The sequence below is a fragment of the Sebastes umbrosus genome, chromosome 3, assembly GCF_015220745.1.
Source record: "Sebastes umbrosus isolate fSebUmb1 chromosome 3, fSebUmb1.pri, whole genome shotgun sequence".
In the NCBI taxonomy this organism is placed as follows: Eukaryota; Metazoa; Chordata; class Actinopteri; order Perciformes; family Sebastidae; genus Sebastes; species Sebastes umbrosus.
The window spans coordinates 31,888,693-31,909,049 of record NC_051271.1 but is presented as its reverse complement, the minus strand read 5'-3'; the positions used below and the strand labels follow the sequence as shown (position 1 = coordinate 31,909,049).

Genomic DNA, 20,357 nt, shown 5'->3' with positions numbered 1-20,357 from the left:
GGTCTACCGCTGCATCCATCGGTTAGTTAGTTAGTTAGTTAGTGTTATTGTGTGACTTTCGGATCTGAACATGACGTCCACACAGCAGTACATTGCTTTGCTTCTGTGCCGGTACTCCTATCTGCTTCTCCAAACTAGGAGCATGCCAACCGCCATCTATTACTATAAGGATGTATATACTGTATACTGTACGTGTAGCAGTGTCATCATGCAGAAACCTACGTGAGGTCACATGGGAAAAAAGTTTTTAGAAGGGCTGGAGAGCATTTTGACACCAAAACATACATACTTTGACCAAAATTCGAATTTGGGGATTTGAATACATAAAGAATACAACTGGGAAGCTACAGAATGATATATTAAAAAAAAATAAAAATAAATTGGTAAAAAAAAAAAATGATGGACTCTGCCCTTTAATCATCTGGTGACCCCTCATATTTATTATGGGACCCTGTGATGGGTCCTGACCCCTATGTCGGGAACCAATGCTATATAGACATTATACATTTCTATAACAGTCTACTAATAGATGGTCATCATTACAATAATGAAACAGTGAGGTTACACAGACTAATGGTGCAGAAATCTATTGTTGCATTGAATTGGTGGAACAGCCGCAGCAGCAGCAGCAGCTCTATTATATATGTCAAACAAACAGGCATGAACTTCCCTCACTCACTTCCCGCCCCCACAAGCCACGTTTCTTACTCATGTCCCCCCCCCCCCATCCCCCGCACATACACACACACACACACACACACACACGCACACGCACACACACACACAGTGAAATATGATCAGCTCTTAACGCACAGCGGTGAGCCATAATCCTGGCGCTCCGTCCTCCTCTCGGGTCAGGGATGCTCCTACGCAGACAAAGGAAGGAGGTCTCCGTGTGTGAGTGCGTGTGTGAGTGTGTGTGTGTGTGTGTGGGGGGGGGATAATTATCCTCCTGCCTAGAGAAGGGAAAAAAGTTGCAGCTTCAAAGACACACACACACACTGCCACATCACACACCGCCGTCTACTGCTCTATACCCGACATGCATTTAGGACTTCTGGTGCTGTTTCTCTCCTTGGAGAGGAGTTGTTGGTGCGCACCGCAGCAGACTTGTTTTCCAGGAGACGAGCTTTTAGGTAAGATCAACTTCAACTTCAATACATTTTTGGTAGAAATATACTTTACCGTACACCCAGGGAACAGAACTTAAAGTCGTATTTGAATGTGCAATAGGGATGATTTAAGACCTACTTCCGACGCTCCTTGTCAATTACAGCAGCTGATAGAGATGCAGACACATCATTTACATATAAACATAACAATAATCAATTGTTATTTTTTTCTTTTACAAGTCTACTTTCTCTTGCAGCTTCATTCCTTATTCTGTCAAGTTCTGTTGTGGGCTTTTAAAGTGTCGTTATCATGCAGATGTGTTCATGACTTCATGTTGTAGACACATTTGTCACCTGCTGTGTTTTTATTAACCATCAGCCTCGTCATAACAAAACAGAAGTCCTGTTTTTTGGCTGGTCTCTTGCTTGTGAAGATGTCGCCCCCTAGCGTTTGATTTGTGACCCACCAATATGTTTTTCATGCTTGCTTTATGTTTTGCTGTTTGGTTTGTGTTCCTCTCGCAGGAAGATGCAGCAGCAACAACGCGGTTGGAGACAAACGTAGGTGGCTAATTCATTTCACCTTGTGTAATTCAGGGCTTATAGGCTACGTTAAAGCAGCAGTGGGTAGAATTGGAGCAAATATGATTAAAAATTGTTTTTATTTTTATAAAACGGTCACTATATCCTGACAGTAGTGCATGAGACAGGTAATCTGAAAAAAATCATGTGCCTCTGTGTTCTCTGGTGCTCCTAATGGCATCTGTAAGATTTCACAGACCGGAGAGAAACAACCAATCAGAGCCAAGCTGGAGCCTCGCCGTCTCTGAGCAGCTGTCAATCACTCGCAAACTCCGATCGGTCAAACTAGGCAGCGCTGATCAAATGTGAATCAATATTATGTTACTGTAATGTCTATTTCTAGCATAAAATGCTTTCAGAAACATCTTGTAGTGTACTGTTTAGCTGTAAAATGAGAACGTTTGTGACCCAGCAGCCATGTTGATTGTTTGATCAGAGTTGGCGAGTGATTGGTAGCTGCCTCAGTTTAATGAACAGCCAATAGGAACGCTCTCTCTCTGAAATGACCTGTGATTGGTCAAAGTCTCCCGTGACGGGCTAGATTTTCTAAAGCCTGAAAACAGAGCTATGAGGAGGTGCAGAAGTCTAGTTATCTCTCAGAACACTTGAATTACAATATGTTGACTTCTGGAATATAGTTTTTTCCATGGCCTGGGAAAGTTCAATCAATATTTGTGAACATGAGCTACTCTCTCGCGACTGCAAGATGCAACAGGCCTCTTCTCCAGATGTCTGTTGTCTGAGTGGAGAAGCAGCTGTAGTGCTTGAGCTCAACCTGACCTGTGGAGGGGGGGGGGGGAGGATTTACGGAGCTTCAAAAATCCCTTCTTGTTCTTTTCCATTGAAACACCAGGTTCTACACCTGCCAGGTCTAGCAGCTCTTTAAAGCAACTACGAGGAACTTTCATTTTGTGTCAATTTTGGTCCCTGTGGAAAAAAACGGTAGTGTTTCCGAGCACCAGAGTCCCTTTAGAAAACCAGTCATTTTACTGCCTCAGGGTCAGACAATGTGCTTCACTTAGTCCTCGTTCTGGTTCTTCCGTGCCTCCCTTCCCTCCTGCAGTCCCAGCAATACAGCCTGGGCCTCCAGCAGCGTGGTGTCAGCGGCTCCCAGCGGGGACCGGCGGAGCAGCGAGGCGAAGCTCTGCTCCGAGCCGGAGGAGGAGCTGTTGCTGCTGCTGCTGATGGTTGCGGAACTCTCCACCTACTGCCAGAACTCCAACTGCAGGTTGCCGGCAGCAGCAAAGACGATTCTGGGTCTGGTCGCTGCTGGAGGCCCTGCTGGAGGCCCTGCTGGAGGCCCTGCTGGAGTCTTAGCTTAGCAGCAGCGGTCTGGTCACTGCTGGAGGCCCTGCTGGAGGCCCTGCTGGAGGCCCTGCTGGAGGCCCTGCTGGAGTCTTAGCTGAAGGAGTTTTTGGGGAACCTGCATGATTTTGTCTAGTTTCTCCAGAATCCGACCCGGTGGCACCGATGACAATCATTAAGAATAACTGTATTGAAATAGACAATCTTCTCGCTGATGGTCTCGTTTACTTATGTAGGTCATATAGAGGCATCAGTATTAAATTGAGACTGTTTCATAACCAGTTAAAAGTTCCTCATAGTATCTTTAATAGATCACAGTGTTTCTTTAAATATGTGACATATACAGTACATTTTGAAACTTAGCCTACAGCAACCAAAGAAAAACTTTGTTTTACTTAGTAAGTAAACACTTTATTTTCAAAAATGTAAGTTACCAGCTTTCTCTGCCTTCTCTGTCCCACAGCTACCTGTACAGAGCTGAACCTGGGCTACTGTAATGATATGGAATACTCTAGGTGGGTGGTAGAGGTTGGCCAATCTGTGCCAGTTAAAAGCTTTAACCATACATACATTTAAAGCCATCATTGTTATTCTTTTGGGTTCTTGATTGTGGGCATCACACTTAACAACTTCTGTCCAAATGCTGCCGCTCCAGGACCATATTCCCCAACACCCTTGGCCACCGGAGTCGCCTGGAGGCCGAGTCAGGGCCGGAGTACCTCCTGCTGAGCGTCATCCATGGCCTGCTCAACGGGGAGTGCTCCCCTGAGATACGTCTCCTGAGCTGCTCGGTTCTCGCCTCACCCTGCAAGGACGACAAGATGATCAAACCCTGCCGCAGCACATGCGACACATTGAGGAGGGACTGTGCCCATGCCTTTGAATCCATCGAAATGGCCTGGCCCTACTTCCTAGATTGCGACCGCTTCTTTGCCAGCGAACGGGAGGGCTGCTTTGACCCACTGGCGGGGCTGAAAGGTAAAGGTCACGCTGTTGTGTTGTATGTACTTATTGGACCAATTGCATTCCTAGTGCTCTGTGAAAGAAACAAAGCATCGTTCTCTCCTTCCCTGGCATCCCACCTCTAGCCAGACAGGAGCTGGAAATGTCCAACCTCTCTCCTGAAGCACCCAGCACCATCATCCAGTTCACCTACACCTCCAACGCCCAGATGTACAGCCTGCTGAAGAGAACAGCGGCCAAGTGCTCCCAAATCTCTCATGTCTACAGCATCGGACGCAGCACAGAGGGCAAGGACCTGCTGGTTATTGAGTTCAGCAACAACCCAGGACAGCACGAGCTATGTGAGTTACTGGAGTTACCTAGAATTACTAATGTTCATCTTAAAACCTGCATTAACTGATTATTGGCCACCTGGGAGCAGTTAATGTCCATTGTTTTGGTTTTACGGCCTGCAACTTTACTGCTTTGGTTCTATCTTACCGCTCTCATCAAACTTGTTTTACAGCTGCAGCTGTTTTTTAGCTAAAAGCTCTGCTAAATGCTGTGTACTACCTGCCGCCCAACACCAAATAGCAGATAAAGTTAGATGCCAGATTGTAAATGTAGTGGAGCATTTAGCTGCTAAAGAGCCACATATATCCCTCAGGAGTTGATGGAGACCAAAACAGGTCGTACATTCATCAGATGGACACAAACACAAATCCAAATGAATGCAAATGTTGCTACGATTCTGCTGGTTCTGCAAATGTTATCAGGCCATTAAATCTACGTTATCAGTTGCTATGAGCATCATAGATGTGGGTCACTAGGGGCCTTCTACGCCTACTATGCTGTAAAAGTGAAAGCGAAACTTAAAAGCAACATGTTCTAACACGTAGAACTGAATGAAACGTTACATTTTGAACACAAACAAAACAGCTTCTTTAGGTTTAGGCAACAAAACTACCTAGTTAAGTTTAGGGAAAAACATTGTGTTTTGGCTTAAAATAACTGTTTCAAAACTGAAAGTGAAACTTAACACTTGTGAACACAAAGACATCTACACGTTGTTGGTTTCACACGGGATGCAAACCCCAGCCCTCTGTATGAAAGCTCTGTGTCTGGTGTCCGATCCGTCATCCTTGGCCTTCACTCCATATGGAGTTTCATGGTGTCTATCATGGATGTATAAAGAGAACTGGATACAGCATTGGCGGCGGACTTCCATTCATTCCTACAAGAGTTGCTCGGTGGTGCATGAAGCCAAAATGGATCCACTGCCGAGTGATAAAGTACCCGGATCATCCAGTGATCTTCCGCATCCATTGGACCCAAAGAGCAGGCAGAAGGGAAATAACTCTGGATCCAGCTATAACTTTTAGGACCTAATGATTTAAATAAGGGCTATTCAAGTGTTCGTATTGGGAGGGTGATTTACCTTAAAGAAAATTATCCGCCGAGTTACAGATGTCACTTTTTTTTTTCAATGTAAGTCTATGGGAAAAAGTATTTTTGGGCCCAATGGCATCACAAGGCGGAAATGGAAGTTGTAATTCCAACGTTTGGCCACTACGAAAATTTGCTTCAAAGCGGCACTCTTCCTGGGGGCTTGGTGTCTATACTACAGTGCCTCACTTCCACTTTTGCCCCAGTCATAATTACTACGGTCACTAGAGGTGGCTGTTGTCTTCTTTTATTCCTTCTTTTGGGGATCTACAAATGTAAATAGATGACAACACCTACTAGTGGGTGTAGTAGGGCCCTACTGACCCACAACTATGAGGCTTATAACCACTGATAACGCCCCATTTAATGACCTGATAACAGTCTAATCGGCTGACAACTGTTTGCAAGCACATTTTATACAGTAGGGATAATCTGTCAATATTGTGTTTGCAGCTTGTTGAGCTTGGCCAAAGTGACCAAATTACTGAATGCAGCTTTAACCATGTTTGCTTCTGTCTGTAAACCGTAGTGGAGCCAGAGATCAAGCTGGTGGCCAACATGCATGGCAACGAGGTGCTGGGCCGCCAGCTGCTCATCTACATGGCCCAGTACCTGTGCTCAGAGTACATACTGGGGAACCAACGAATTCAGACCATCATCAACACCACCCGCATCCATATTCTGGCCTCCATGAATCCAGATGGCTATGAACTGGCCGCCTCAGAGGTAGAGGATAACTATGACCCGGAGCTCAACAACCAGGAAGTAAATATTGTTAACAGGAGAAAAAGACAAACCGCCATTATCCGCTCTCAATCTCAATGTCTGTTCAGTCTGTTTGGCTTGACTTGTAGAGGTGGGGGTTTGTGGTACTCTAATGGGGGAGTCTGAGCATTGCTATTGCAGAGGTTTTTTTTTTACAACGTTGTTTTCATTTGCATGCTGAAGAATGGATAACAGCCTTTGCTCTACTCTAAGATTATTAAAGTTTACTTGTTAAAGTTGTTAAATTGGAGTAATTTACTCAAGAAGACAAGCAGTAATAAATGAGTGATTTGGGGAGGCTGCTGGTAGATTTAACTACTGTTAAATCTCTGCTAAATTGGATGTAAGAGATTAGAGTACTCAATCCTTCCACCTTCCACCTATCACCATATTTTCTACTAACCAGACAATTCAACACTAATCTCACTTCACTAGTTTGTTTAGCACTTGTAGAAGTCCCTCGACTCTGTTTATTCTACTGTGCGTTATTATGTAGTAGGACTGTCAACAACTGCTTTCTGTGACAAGCCTGAGAATGTGAGACTTCTACATTGGCACCTCTTGAGCCTTTTAATAAGTATAACAATTAGGGCTGTCAATCGATTAAAATATTTAATCACGATTAATCGCATGATTGTCCATAGTTAATCAGGATTAATCGCAATTTAATCGCACTTTTTTTATCTGTTCAAAATGTACCTTAAAGGGAGATTTCTTAAGGATTTAATACTCTTATCAACATGGGAGTGGGCAAATATGCTTGCTTTATGGAAATGTATGTATATATTTATTATTGTAAATCAATTAACAACACAAAACAATGACAAATATTGTCCAGAAACCCTCACAGGTACTGCATTTAGCATTGAAAATATGCTCAAATCATACCATGGCAAACTTGATGCCCAACAGACAACAACAGCTGTCAGTGTGTCAGTGTGCTGACTTGACTATGACTTGTCCCAAACTGCATGTGATTATCATAAAGTGGGCATGTCTGTAAAGGGTAGGTCCCCAATGACCCATTTTCATTCACATATCTTGAGGTCAGAGGTCAAGGGATCCCTTTGAAAATGCCCATGCCAGTTTCACCAAAATTTAGCGCAAGGTTGGAGTGTTATTTAGCCTCCTTCACAACAAGCTAGTATGACAATGAATCCCTTAGGTTTTCTAGTTTCATATGATGCCAGTATCTTCCCTCTAGCTTTAAAACTGAGCCCGCTACAAACTAAATATCGCAAGTTGCGTTTATACGTTAAATAAATTAGTGGCGTTAAAATTAATTTGCGTTAACGCGTTATTATCGCATGAACTTTGACAGCCCTAATAACGATACTGACCCAGCCTTTTGGTCCAAATGCTGTGTATTCATTCACTAATGTATCAGGCCGTGTCACTTTGCCTCTAACAAGCTCTGGATGCATGTGTGCTGTACACTGATCGTGTGTATGCTCAAATATGTATTGCAGTCATTTGACAGTTGGCAGTTAAAAGTTGTTAAGTCCACTATGAAGATCATCATTGTCCATGCATGCAATATGCAATCTAAAATGTACAGCCTGATATCTTCATGGCAGGCTTATTACACACAGCTTTACTCCAAGAGAGACACTTTATATGCATGAGTTTTAGCCTGACTGTCTGACTGCACTGGTCGTAATGATTCACAATACATACAGGGTTGAAACATTAATGAAAGTGTGCAGCATACTGTACCTTTTATTAATATGATCACATTTCGGATGTATTATGAAGGTCAAACTACTTTGACTGTATTCATATTCTGTATTTTGCATTTGTTATAGTAATTTTTCAATTATACTTATCAAAGAGTAAATTGAAACCTCAAACTGTTCCCATATCTGTAGCCTACTGTATATGGAGACATATACTGTACATGTATGTTCATAATATTTCATAACAGTTTGCATAATCCAAAAATCTCTTTTTGGAAGAAAAAATACATTTAATCCTTCCATCCAAACAGGATGGATAGGTTCAAATTATTTTCTGCTCATCTCTAATATTTATGAATAATGGTTTCGTCTTGTTGCTCTATTTGCTCCTTTTCCTCATGACGGATATATGGTCTTGTCTATATGTTAACAGAATTAACAGTGATAGTCTAACAGGTTCCTTCCTATAGTTCTGACTAATATTCATATAGTTTGCCCAATATTTTCTTCACATAATCACTGATCCTACTAACGTCTGCATATCATCATCATGAATAATGTCACACTCTCTGACACTTTGTAATACTCTTAGTTGTTTGAACCTAAATATTTCAGGGTCACTTGTTGAACGGTTGGACCAATGGACGAACCAACGCCCAGAGTATTGACCTCAACCGCAACTTTCCAGACCTCACCTCCATTTTCTACCGGAACCGCCGCAGCAGGCACTACCGCATTGACCACGTCGCGATCCCTGACGCCTACTGGTTTGGCAAGGTAAGAGGGTAGGTTTTATTAATCAGATTTCTGGAGATTTACCGTGAGTAGATACAGTATTTCAGCCTGGGTCCCAAAAACAATCCTACCTTTGGGCTGTAGGTGGCACCAGAGACCTATGCTGTGATGAAGTGGATCAGGTCACTGCCATTCGTTCAGTCTGCCAGCCTCCACGGAGGGGATCTGGTGGTCTCCTATCCCTTCGACTTCTCCAAACACCCGCATGAGGAGAGGATGTTCTCACCCACTCCAGATGAACAGGTAGGGCGGGAGGATGGATGTCTCAATTGATGGATTAATGCTTGCTGAACAAGTTTGCCTCAACAGTGCAGCTAGATTCCTCTCTCACCAAACACTTCACTTAAAGAGGACATATTATGCTTATTTCCAGGTGCATACTTGGATTGTGTGTTTCTACTAGAACAGTGGTTCCCAACCATTTCCTTAAGGGACCCCTTTTCTATCATTGAGTAAACCTACGATCCCTGACTAAGTGACACATTTTATGGATATTTCATGTTATATTATATTATATGATAATCCAAACTTTAAAAATATTTTTTTTTCTTGACATAAATCTATGAAATGCTGAGATATAGGCTAATTGTACAGTATAGACCCCCAGGTTGGGAACCACTGTACTAGAACATGTTTACATGCTTTAATCTTCAAAAGAAGCTTTATTTTTTTCATACCGGCTGTGCTGCAACACCTCTTCATCCTCTGTCTGAAACGCTCTGTTTGGGCTTCAGCCCCGCGCCCCCTCCCAAAAAGCTCAGTCTGCTCTGGTCTGCTGGCCCACTCTGTTGTTATTGGTCAATCGTACCAAACTCTTCGGACTCGCTCCGCTCTGACTAGCTTTGTTTGAGGGCGTACCAAACTGGCTGCTAGTTAGGTATTATGCAAATGTGTTACTTGGTGACATCACCACGTTACTTAAGAAAAGGTAGGACTTCAAGCAAGACGTTCAGGGGCAGTGTTTCTGCAGGGGAGAGTAACTCCCTTTGGCATTTTGGCATGGACTTTGGGCTTTGTAACTTTGCAGACTTTTTACATGAACAAAAACTACAGTATATACTATAACACACTAAATGAAAGGGAAAAAGCACAAAAGCATAATAAGGTCCTCTTTAATAATCTCCCCATGCTCAGGTTCTCAAGCAGCTGGCTCGTACCTACGCAGACGCCCACGAAACCATGTCAAACAACGACACTGAGAGGTGTGGAGCCAACTTTTACCGAACTAGGGGCATCATCAATGGGGCATTGTGGTACAGTTTTGCTGGTGGTGAGACACAACACTTTTCAAACTACAGAGAGAACCACGTTAGTTTTTCTGTGCCTTCCATTGCTTGTGAGGGACTCATTATGTACTTGCCTCCCTTGCAGGTATGTCCGACTTCAACTACTTGCACACTAATTGTCTGGAGATCACCGTGGAGCTCGGCTGTGACAAATTCCCCTCTGAGGGCGAGCTTTACCCAGAATGGAAGAGGAATAAGGAAGCTCTGCTCAGTTTTATTGAGTCTGTAAGTATCTGTTAGACGGGCATGACCAGTTTGTGTTAAAATGGGCATATTTTTACAGTGTTTATTTCAATTGATAGTGGAAGGATGAATAATTGACAATGAAAGTGTGAAATGATAGCCACTTGTAAAGTCAAATTGGCTAGAACACTTAGCAAGCAGGTTTTAAAGACCAGAAAGGATAAAAACCATAATACTGTAAGTATGTGCCTTTAGTCATAAGGACTATACAGACATATTGAATGTAAGCGACATAAGCACTTGACCCAGAACAAAAGTACATGGAAAATAATATGGCTTTCCATTGTGCTCCTTGTCCCTGAACAGGTCCATCGAGGGATAAAGGGAGTAGTTACGGATGTTGATGGAAATGGGATAAAAGGTGCAACTATCTCTGTCAGGGGGGTTAGGAAAGATGTCACCTCAGGTAAACACAGTTCTACATACACATTTCCAAGTTGGTATAACTCTGCTGATCATTTTTGTGTTGCTTTGAAAAACACAGTAATTTTACCTCGCTGATTGTAAAACACACCTCAAACTTGACAAAAACAAAGTAAAGCTCATCAGAACCGTCTTGGTTGGCCTAGTCTTTCCACTTCCAACAATCACCAACTCTGGTTTAGTCAAAATAAAGCCTTAATTCACTAAGTTAGATGTCGCCTCTACCCGGCTGCTGTCTCTCCCTGCCGTTGCCGGCCTCTGTGCTATTAATAGTAGAGTGACAAAAGTCGGAACAAACTTTTGAATTAGGCCTCGTAGATCTAACATGATTGAAGAATAAGCAACTGGATTACCAAGTTCTCGCCTCAAATTTGTTCAGAAAGCGGAGTTTAGGCGGACTGCTGAGGTAAAATAACTGAAAATGTACTAGCATATTTTCCTTGTTTCCAAATCGGGGGACAGGAAATGCGCTGTGCGCATAGGATTGTGGGTGTTTTAAGAGTACGAAAGGACACACACATGCATTCTTCAAACTCCCCTAAAAGAAGGACTCAATCCTCGGTAGAACTAGAAGGATCCCCGACATTGGAACCGCCTTTCAGCGGGATTCGATGACGTAGCATCTTTGAAATTCAGCCGTTGAAGGATCCTTCCTTGACTTTGAGAAACACCCGTTGGCTGTTGACTGACCCTGTTCTCCTCCCCTCCCTCCAGCTGAAGATGGAGACTACTGGCGGCTGCTGAACCCCGGCACTCACATCCTGACAGCCACAGCCAAGGGTTACTCCAGGGTCAATAAGAGGGTTTATATGCCTCACAGCATGACCAAGGCTGGACGTGTCGACTTTGTCTTGGCGAAGGTTAGATCTTTGTCTTCATGATCTTGTTCATCCGTTTCTATTCAAATATCCTTTTTTTAAACCTTACTTTTTACATGCATGGTTTAGTTTAGTAGAGATTTATTGTACCAGATTTAGCTATTAGCTCATTTCCATCTGCAGTCCCTGGGCAGGTAGACACAAACACTAATACAACTAATACAAGTTCAAAATACAATAATACTAAAAGGATGATCATCCATTACCCCTGCTCTCCAGTCTCACCATTTCCCTTCTCCTGCATCCAGGTTCCCATTGAGCCCGATATCGACGACCACCTCTTCCCCACAGTAGACACATGGGATCGATTCGACCCATACAACCAGTTTGAGCGCTACAGCGAGACAGACGTAAGTGCTGGAGGGATAGAGCGAGAGGAAAAACCATGGTGGTGGAACTACTTCTCCCAGTCTGGCATCTCACCTCCACACTGGCTGCTGCGAAGTGTCTAGACGCATTACAGGACAATTAAGATCTCAGCATACCACTGCGAGACTGGTGATGGGCGTCCAGGTCCACTGGTGCTCTCAGAGGTGTCTACATAGCAAGAGCTGTGACATTAAGATCAGCTGCACCTAAATAGGTTTCAGTGCTTCCTGGAAGTAGGGTGTGAACAGGCTTTTTTTTTTTTTTTACACCAGGCAACAACTCTGATTCTGGTCTGTAAGTGGAGTTTTGGCCACTATTGCTTTGCTTTAACTTGTTTTAAGTAAACATGTAACCACTGGGGAATAAAGGATTTATGGAGGCCTCAATTGTACAACTTTTAAAGATGTCCACAGTCAAAAATAATTGTATGCACTTATTTGAATATTGTGAACACACATTACAATTTCACATGTAACGGCAGCTGCATAAAATGTTTTTGTGCACACTTTTAAAAATTGAGTTGGGTACAAATTGAAATATAGATTTGGTTGCTTTTTATGATCACATTCCACAGCTGAATTCCCTGTAGCAACATTTTATACATTATACCGGGCATAAGTGCAACAGTCAAAATTTTCTGGAATTTAACAGCACCTCATATTGAGCATCACTTGATTAGCAACAATACTGTGCCAATTGTGAACAGCAGAACTTCTTGTTTTGTTTGTTTTTCACAAGCATAACAATAAATATGAAATATTTGTGGCATATCTTCTTCCATTTTCATTTTAAAAAATGGTTAAACCTGCAGTAGGCAGAATATTTTTTAGCATCATTGGGCAATAATAACCTTTCAGCATATTGTAATTCAAGTGTTCTGAGAGAAAACTAGCCTTCTGCACCTCCTCATGGCTCTGTCTTCAGGCTTTAAAAAATCTAGCCCATGACGGAAGACTTTGACCAATCACAGGTCATTTCAGAGAGAGAGCGTTCATATTGGCTGTTCATTCAACGGAGTCAACTGTCAATCACTCGCACACTCCGATCAAATGGTCAAACTGCAGCGCTGATCAAATATGAATCAATATTCTCTTACTGTAATGTCTATCGCTTGTATTTTTTTCAAAAAACATCTTGTAGTGTACTGTTTAGCTGTCAAATGAGAAAGTTTGCTCCAGCTGGTGGGCGGTGCTTGGTATTTCCTCAGCTGATTTCAACATGGCAGCCGGGTCACACTTTCTCACTTTTTGTACAGCTAAACAGTACACTACAGGATGTTTCTGAAAATATTTGTCGCGGGAAATAGGCATTACCGTAACAGAATATTGATTCACGTTTGATCAGCGCTGCGTAGTTTGACCGATCGGAGTTAGCGAGTGATTGACAGCTGCTCAGAGACGGCAAGGCTCCAGCTCGGCTCTGATTGGTTGTTTTCCTCTGATCTGTGAAATCTTGCAAATGCCATTAGGAGCACCGGAGGACACAGAGGCACATGATTTCTTTCAGATTACCTGTCTCATGCACTACTGTCAGGATATATTGGATACAGGATATATATAATACATACAGCATATATATAATGTATTAATATTTGCTTAAATTATACCTACTTCAGCTTTAAGGAACATGTTTTTACAGTTTAAAACAGGCCCTACTTATTTTACACCTCTCAGCCCTAACCTATTTTTAGAGGCTGTTGTGGTTTTTGATCAGCAGAGGGCGCCAGACAACATGTAATGACAGACGATGCCAACTCCTTTAAAGTCAATGATGAGTAGTCTAATTAGTAATGGGTGGTAAGGGGCGTTTGTACACTTCTATCATTCAGTAAATTCATGTATTTCCTCACAGACGCATTGAGTTCTCAACAAGGAGAATTGGTTTAATTTGTTGATATTACAGTCAGTACAGAAATTAACTTTCAAGTGAAACGTCGTGAAAGTAGTTCTCAGAAGTCACCAGAAGAGAAAATCATCCGTCTGCTGCTGCTGCGGAAGAACATGATTGTATGACATATAGGCTATAGTGCTACTGCCCAGACGCGTGCTGCATGTATCCCTCCGCCCTCACAGAGCGACAGGTGCGTTTGGTTTGTTGTGATTGCCACCAGCTACTTTTTAGCTAACAGTCAAGTTGTTTTGCTAACAGCAGGCCAAAATAAAAAAGTTTAAATGAAATTAATGTTACTAGCTAGTCGGCACACCTCACCCTAACCTTTCTCAGGGAGAACAGGAGGTTAAGTTACTGAAGTTAGTTTTTCGTGTGAGAACACGCAGGATGCCTCTGCAGGTTTTTCCTTCAGCAGTCAACCCTAAGGTAGGCTCTCACACAGAAGCTCAGTTTTATGGCTAGAGTGAAGATACTGGCTCATATGAAAATAAAAATCCAATGGTACCAATAATATCATACTAGCTTGTCGAGAAGGAGGTTAAATAATGCTCCAAACTTGAGTTACATTTTGGTGAAGAAGGGGTCCCTTGACCTCTGACCTCCAGATATGTGAAGGTAAATGGGTTCTATGGGTACCCACGAGTCTCCCCTCTACAGACATGCCCACTTTATGATAATCACATGCAGTTTGGGGCAAGTCATAGTCAAGTCAGCACACTGACACTGACAGCTGTTGTTGCCTGTTGGGCTGCAGTTTGCCATGTTATGATTTGAGCATATTTGTTATGCTAAATGCAGTACCTGTGAGGGTTTCTGGACAATATTTATCATTGTTTTGTGTTGTTAATTGATTTCCAATAATAAATATACACATACATTTGCATAAAGCAAGCATTTTTGTCCACTCCCATGTTGATACGAGTATTAAAGACTTGACAAATCTCCCTTTTAAGATACATTTTGAGCAGATAAAAAATTTATGATTAAATTGCGATTTTTCGCGATTAACTTTGGACAATCATACGATTAATCATGATTAAATATTTTAATCATCAGCCCTGGTAAGAAACTTATTTTAATGTTGCAGACAATGACAGTGTTTCCCAATTCTTAGAAAATATCACCACTCATTTCTGTGCTTTTATTTTTTATTTGTTTTCAGTTTTAGTGTATTTTGCTTTGGTTAAAGTTATGGTAAGGTTTTTGGGTGGTTTTGCTTCCTTTTGCAAAAAACTGCTCTGGTTGAGTCCAGCGTGGCTTTTTGTATGTAACAAATGAAAACCGTGATATTTACTTAAAACAAATGTATAAATCCTACATGAGCAGTGCAAACAGGCAGCTATGATGCACACTGAATCAAAACGATACTTTTTAATCCTGTTATAAACCTGAACCAACCAATCGGCACTAACTACCTGAGACTGAAGGCGTGCACATAAGGCGTTAGGTACACTTAAAACGTTTTACACAGTAAATTATTAAGCATACACATAAGGGGCAATGCATGGTCATGTGCACCATGACTACAAATAGCGTAATGATAATGATAGACATACATATTGTATTTTTTATATATTGCACTATCTTTTATATTTTTTATATTTATATTGTATTATCTCTTTTTATATTGTATTATCTTTTCATTAGCTGCTATGGGATTGTCACAATCTAATTTCGTTGTACTAAACAATGACAATAAAGGGCTTGAATCTAAAATTAATCCATGGTTGCACTAGTCTGTAGTGTGTGTTTATTTAGGTCTATGCAGCATAATCCATCTGCACCACCTCCTGCATCCTAAAGCTTATACCCAATTGTCCCAGCTGGAGCAGAGGATGCACAGCAGTCTATCAATAATATCTGCTGGGGACTGGATCGCGTGCAACCTCTCCTAACCTCACAGTCCATCTGCTATCTGTTCCTAAAGCACGCTGAACTGTGCTTGAACTAATCTAAGTGTATTAAGCCAGAGCGTGATTTATATCCATAATCTGTCCCATAATTAGCTGCACTATATGGAGGCCTGCATAGTATAGTCTATACTATGCAATGCATGCAGTTAACCAGGAACTTACAGTAGTTATTGACCCTGTAGACTGGTGATATATGCTCAGAGCAGGTTTTATGATGATCATGAGCTTAGTGCAGTCTGCAGTAGTTGGAGAAACATCCTCATTATGAGACCATGTATCAGTGAAATTAACTGAGTCTAACATACATAATTTGGGCCGCACCAATAACTGTTGGACATTTCATTAGTGTTAATTAAGGCTGTCAATCAATTGAAATATTTAATCGCATGATTGTCCATAGTTAATCACGATTAATCACACATTTTTATCTGTTCAAAATGTTAAAGGGAGATTTTTCAAGTATTTAATACTCTTATCAACAAGGGAGTGGGCAAATATGCTTGTTTTATGCAAATGTATGTCTATATTTATTACTGGAAACCAATTAACAACAGAAAACAATGAAACATATTGTCCAGAAACCCTCGCAGGTACTGCATTTAGCATAAAAAATATGCTCAAATCATAACATGGCAAACTGCAGCCCAACAGGCAACAACAGCTGTCAGTGTGTCAGTGTGCTGACTTGACTATGAGTTGCCCAAAACTGCAAATGATTATCATAAAGTGGGCATGTCTGTAAAGGGGAGACTCGTGGATACCCATAGAACCCATTTTCATTCACATATCTTGAGGTCAGAGGTCAAGGGCCCCCTTTAAATATGGTCATGCCCGTTTTTTCCTCGCCAAAATGTAGCGTAAGTTTGGAGCATTATTTGCGTTAACACGTTATTATCACGTTAACTTTGACAGCCCTGGTGTTAATAAAAGTCTCATGTTGGACGTCATAACGTTCCAATTACATCCCACAAAGCTGGATGTAAAGCATACATGTTATAAATTGAAAGGTTAACCATTTCATACGTAAACCATGGTAATGCCTGTTTGAAAGCCTATATTAAGTTTAGGTCTGTTGCAGTAGCATGAGTGCCTTTATGTGTTGCACAAACTGTCAAAGTCTCTGCCTTTTGAACCTAAAGCTTTGGAAAGTCATGCTGGAAGTAATAATATTAACCTTATCTTCTGATATTATTTGATAGATACTCACCTTTTCTTTGAACCTTTTAACCCTTTGTTATAGGGAGTTGAAGTCTGGATACATGCGGAACACTCACAGATATGTGCGTTACTACCTGGTCAACTTATAAACTCCAGAACAAGGTATTGCATAATACACACAACACAGGGATAATCATTGTCTATTCATGAAAACACTAATTACTGCATTTAATGAAGAACTTTGTTGCAACTGCTTTGTTTTGTGTTTTATATATCTGGATTACACTCAATGACAACAGCTTAAAGAGACAATCTTTAGCATTTAGGGGGATCTATTGGTAAAATGGAATATAATATTGATAAATATGTTTTCTTTAGTGTATAATCACATGAAAAAAGTGTGTTTTTGTTACCTTAGAATGAGCCATTTATATCTAAATACGGAGCGGGTCCTCTTCATGGTCCTGTGTTGCATTGCCATGTTTCTACAGTGGCCCAGAACAGACAAACCAAACACTGTCTTTATAGGGCCATTTGTGTTTTAGTGTCAGCCACCATAGTTCTCCTACACGCTTGGCACACGGTAGAAGTTTCTCAGTGCTCGATGCTGCCAAATCCTACACACTGGCCCTTTTAAAGGCCCTGAAAACCCATTTTCTCAATCAGCGTTTTACGAGTGATGGGATCCTACATGAAGATACAACTTTCTGCCCACATTTTTGACAGTTTTGGTTATTATACCCCCGCGACAACGTAGTCGGGGGTATATAGCGCTCCGCATGTCCGTCCTTCCGTCCTTCCGTCCGTTCGCGTGTCACACTTTCGTTTCCGGAGCAGAACTCTGAAACTATTTAACTTAGGAACTTCAAATTTGGTATGATGGTTGACAGTGTGGTCTTGTTGTGCCTTCTGGGGGTTTAAAGTCCAGGGTTCCCAAAATATTTGAAATTTTGGCCAAAAATTATGATTCTGACAATTTTGACCTTATTTTCTTAAGACAGTACTCAAACAGATTAATCAATTATCAAAATATTAATAGTTGACAACTTATCAATTAATCATTAGTTCTAAAAGGGCAAAACCTTTGGCCCCACTTTAGTAGGGGTCAAGCAGTGGGCGGGGGTATGTGAGCCGTTCTCACTTTAGCCTTGTTTCACTTGAGAGATTTCTGTATTTGTGTTTTTATTTGAGCTTTTTCAGACTGGTTTGAAGTCAGCGGGGCTAAGTAGGAAAATGTGATGTCGCTTACTTCCATGCATCAAGATTGAGAAACATTTGAATCAAATTCTGATGACAGTTGGTGGGTGTCTCTGGATGTTGCCAAGCCACTGTCAATCAAATCTGAGTGGTAAACTCTGCGTGAATAATAATGCAAATTCGTTTTAATGCCACTAATTTCTGTAACGCATTAACGTAACTTGCGATTTTTAGGTTGTAACGGGCTCAGATTGTACCAACCATGTCATACTAGCTCTTCGCAAAGCAGCCTAAAATAACGCGCTAAACTTACGCTACATTTTGACAAGGCCATTGTCAAATGGGTCCCTTGACCTCTGACCTCAACATATGTGAATGAAAATGGGTTCTATGGGTACCCACAAGTCTCCCCTTTAGAGACATGCCCACTTTATGATAATCACATGCAGTTTGGGGCAAGTCATAGTCAAGTCAGCACACTGACACACTGACAGCTGTTGTTGCCTGTTGGGCTGCAGTTTGCCATGTTATGATTTGAGCATATTTGTTATGTTAAATGCAGTACCTGTGAGGGTTTCTGGACAATATTTGTCATTGATTTGTGTTGTTAGATGATTTCCAATAATACATATATACATACATTTACATAAAGCAAGCATATTCCATGTTGATAAGAGTATTAAATACTTGACAGATCTCTCTTTAAGGTACATTTTGAATAGATAAAAAATCGGCGATTCATTTCCATTAATCACGATTAACTACGGACAATCATGCGATTAATTGCAATTAAATATTTAAATCGATTGGTAGCCCTAATAATAACTAAAGATGTTTCTTCCAACTTTAACTTTGATTTTTGCTTATTTATCCACAAATATAAATGATACAGAGAAAATGTAGAATTTGAAATAAAGTTTTGAGGGGCTTCAAATACTAGCTGGATCTAGGTCTACCTGTACTCAGAATTTCTTTCCTATGAACATCCATTGTGTGGGAGGTTGCTCTTGATTGTAACCTTCACACAAGCAGAATCTGCATATGAATTGGGTGGTCACTCTCTCTAGTATCTCTATACACATGACTGATCTTAATGGGCCTTCCAAAATAAAAAATAATAAATAGATTTAACTTCATGTTAAACAAGCCTGTACTTTCTCATAAAACTTCCGCAACATCTCTATTTCCAAGGCGTTCTTCTTCTTGCCTCATCAATGACCTCTGCTACTAATATTATAGTCAGAACAACATGAACAGTTATGATGCATTTGTAGGTTTTCTTTTTGAAAAGGCCATTTTTGAATCATACTATAATTATCTTCTTTCCAAGGCAGTGTGTTCCCAGATGTCTCCTCCTTATGTTCCTGGAGTGAGTTTCCATCTGGCAGACTTCTACTGAGGTTTTTGCCTTTCTCTCTTTCTCTCTCTCTCTCTCTCTGGCCTCCCCAATGCACTGTGTAGTCACTTTCAATCTGACTGCATCAGTTTCTCTAACGTAACCCGTTTTAACACTCTGCACATAAAATGCAAATGCCAAACCACTTTGCTCTGAACTTCCTCCATCCTCCTCTTTTCCTCTCCCTCTCCTTCCTTTCTCTCTCTGTTCCTCTCTGTGTCGGTCTGTCTTTCATTCCTGTAGCTATCTAGCTGCTCTGCCCCAGGAGTAGAGGCCTGCTCAATGTGGCAGAGATGATTTGTTTGCTTTGCAATTATTTTCCGTCAGTGGAGACAAATGGATTCATACTGCATAGAAAAACCAACACAGACAGGGCCGGGCGATGAATGCAGTGGGACAGACTAATATGTACTGCCCAAAGACAAAGATAGAGATGGGGAACATGGAGCACCTCGAGTAAAGAATAGGTAGCTTTATAAAAAGCTCGAAGAGCTTCTCTGTACCATATGGCCTGCGCTGCATATTGAAATCTGTGGTGATGTCTTAGCCTGATTGTAGCTTTCAAGAGCCAGTCAATGTTGTGAAATGTCAGCCTGTATCGATGCAATGGTCCCCACATATTATGGGCTATTTGGTGTTCCAGTTGATGTAATTAATGTTTGTCTTTCCCATCCAACAGCGCAAAATTTCTACTGCCCGTCTTTAAGTTCTAGTGAGCATTGGCCTTTGTTTTCCATAAACCTACTTTTTTGCTAACTCTGTCTCCTAAAAATTTTATTTATATACTTTTAATACACTACTGCAAATATACTTAAAGAAACATAATGCCAATTGGATTATATTTTTTAACAAAATAATGAGTAAAATACTGTTTTCCCAACATACGTTTCCACTAGTCACAACTGAAACATTATTTACATTTTTATGATTATGTTTAATGCCGCTTTCACATCATATCAGACAGATTCCCTCGTCCTGAAG

At 41.3% G+C, this 20,357-nt stretch overlaps 1 protein-coding gene across 2 annotated transcripts; it reads left to right on the top strand.

The window, feature by feature from the left end:
• The first annotated feature begins 809 nt into the window (after window positions 1-809).
• On the top strand, window positions 810-12,592 carry cpz (carboxypeptidase Z). Of its 2 annotated transcripts, none has more exons than XM_037765630.1 (13): window positions 810-1,136; window positions 1,638-1,673; window positions 3,463-3,514; window positions 3,655-3,977; window positions 4,088-4,303; window positions 5,917-6,113; window positions 8,444-8,605; window positions 8,708-8,866; window positions 9,758-9,893; window positions 9,995-10,134; window positions 10,459-10,558; window positions 11,290-11,435; window positions 11,702-12,592. In XM_037765630.1, the coding sequence occupies exons 1-13, from the start codon at window positions 1,043-1,045 to the stop codon at window positions 11,903-11,905; spliced, it is 1,965 nt and encodes a 654-aa protein (XP_037621558.1). In that variant the 5' UTR covers window positions 810-1,042; the 3' UTR covers window positions 11,906-12,592. The 2 variants fall into 2 exon arrangements, with proteins under 2 accessions (XP_037621558.1, XP_037621557.1); XM_037765629.1 differs by having other exon boundaries at window positions 811-1,136; window positions 5,917-6,152.
• Window positions 12,593-20,357: the final 7,765 nt, after the last annotated feature.

Excerpts from the sequence above, each read along its gene's own strand:
- cpz (XM_037765629.1), top strand. The coding sequence starts at position 1,043 with ATGCATTTAGGACTTCTGGTGCTGTTTCTCTCCTTGGAGAGGAGTTGT. Across the intron at positions 1,137-1,637 it reads TCCAGGAGACGAGCTTTTAG|GAAGATGCAGCAGCAACAAC; the intron begins GTAAGATCAACT and ends TTCCTCTCGCAG. Across the intron at positions 8,867-9,757 it reads CACCCACTCCAGATGAACAG|GTTCTCAAGCAGCTGGCTCG; the intron begins GTAGGGCGGGAG and ends CCCCATGCTCAG.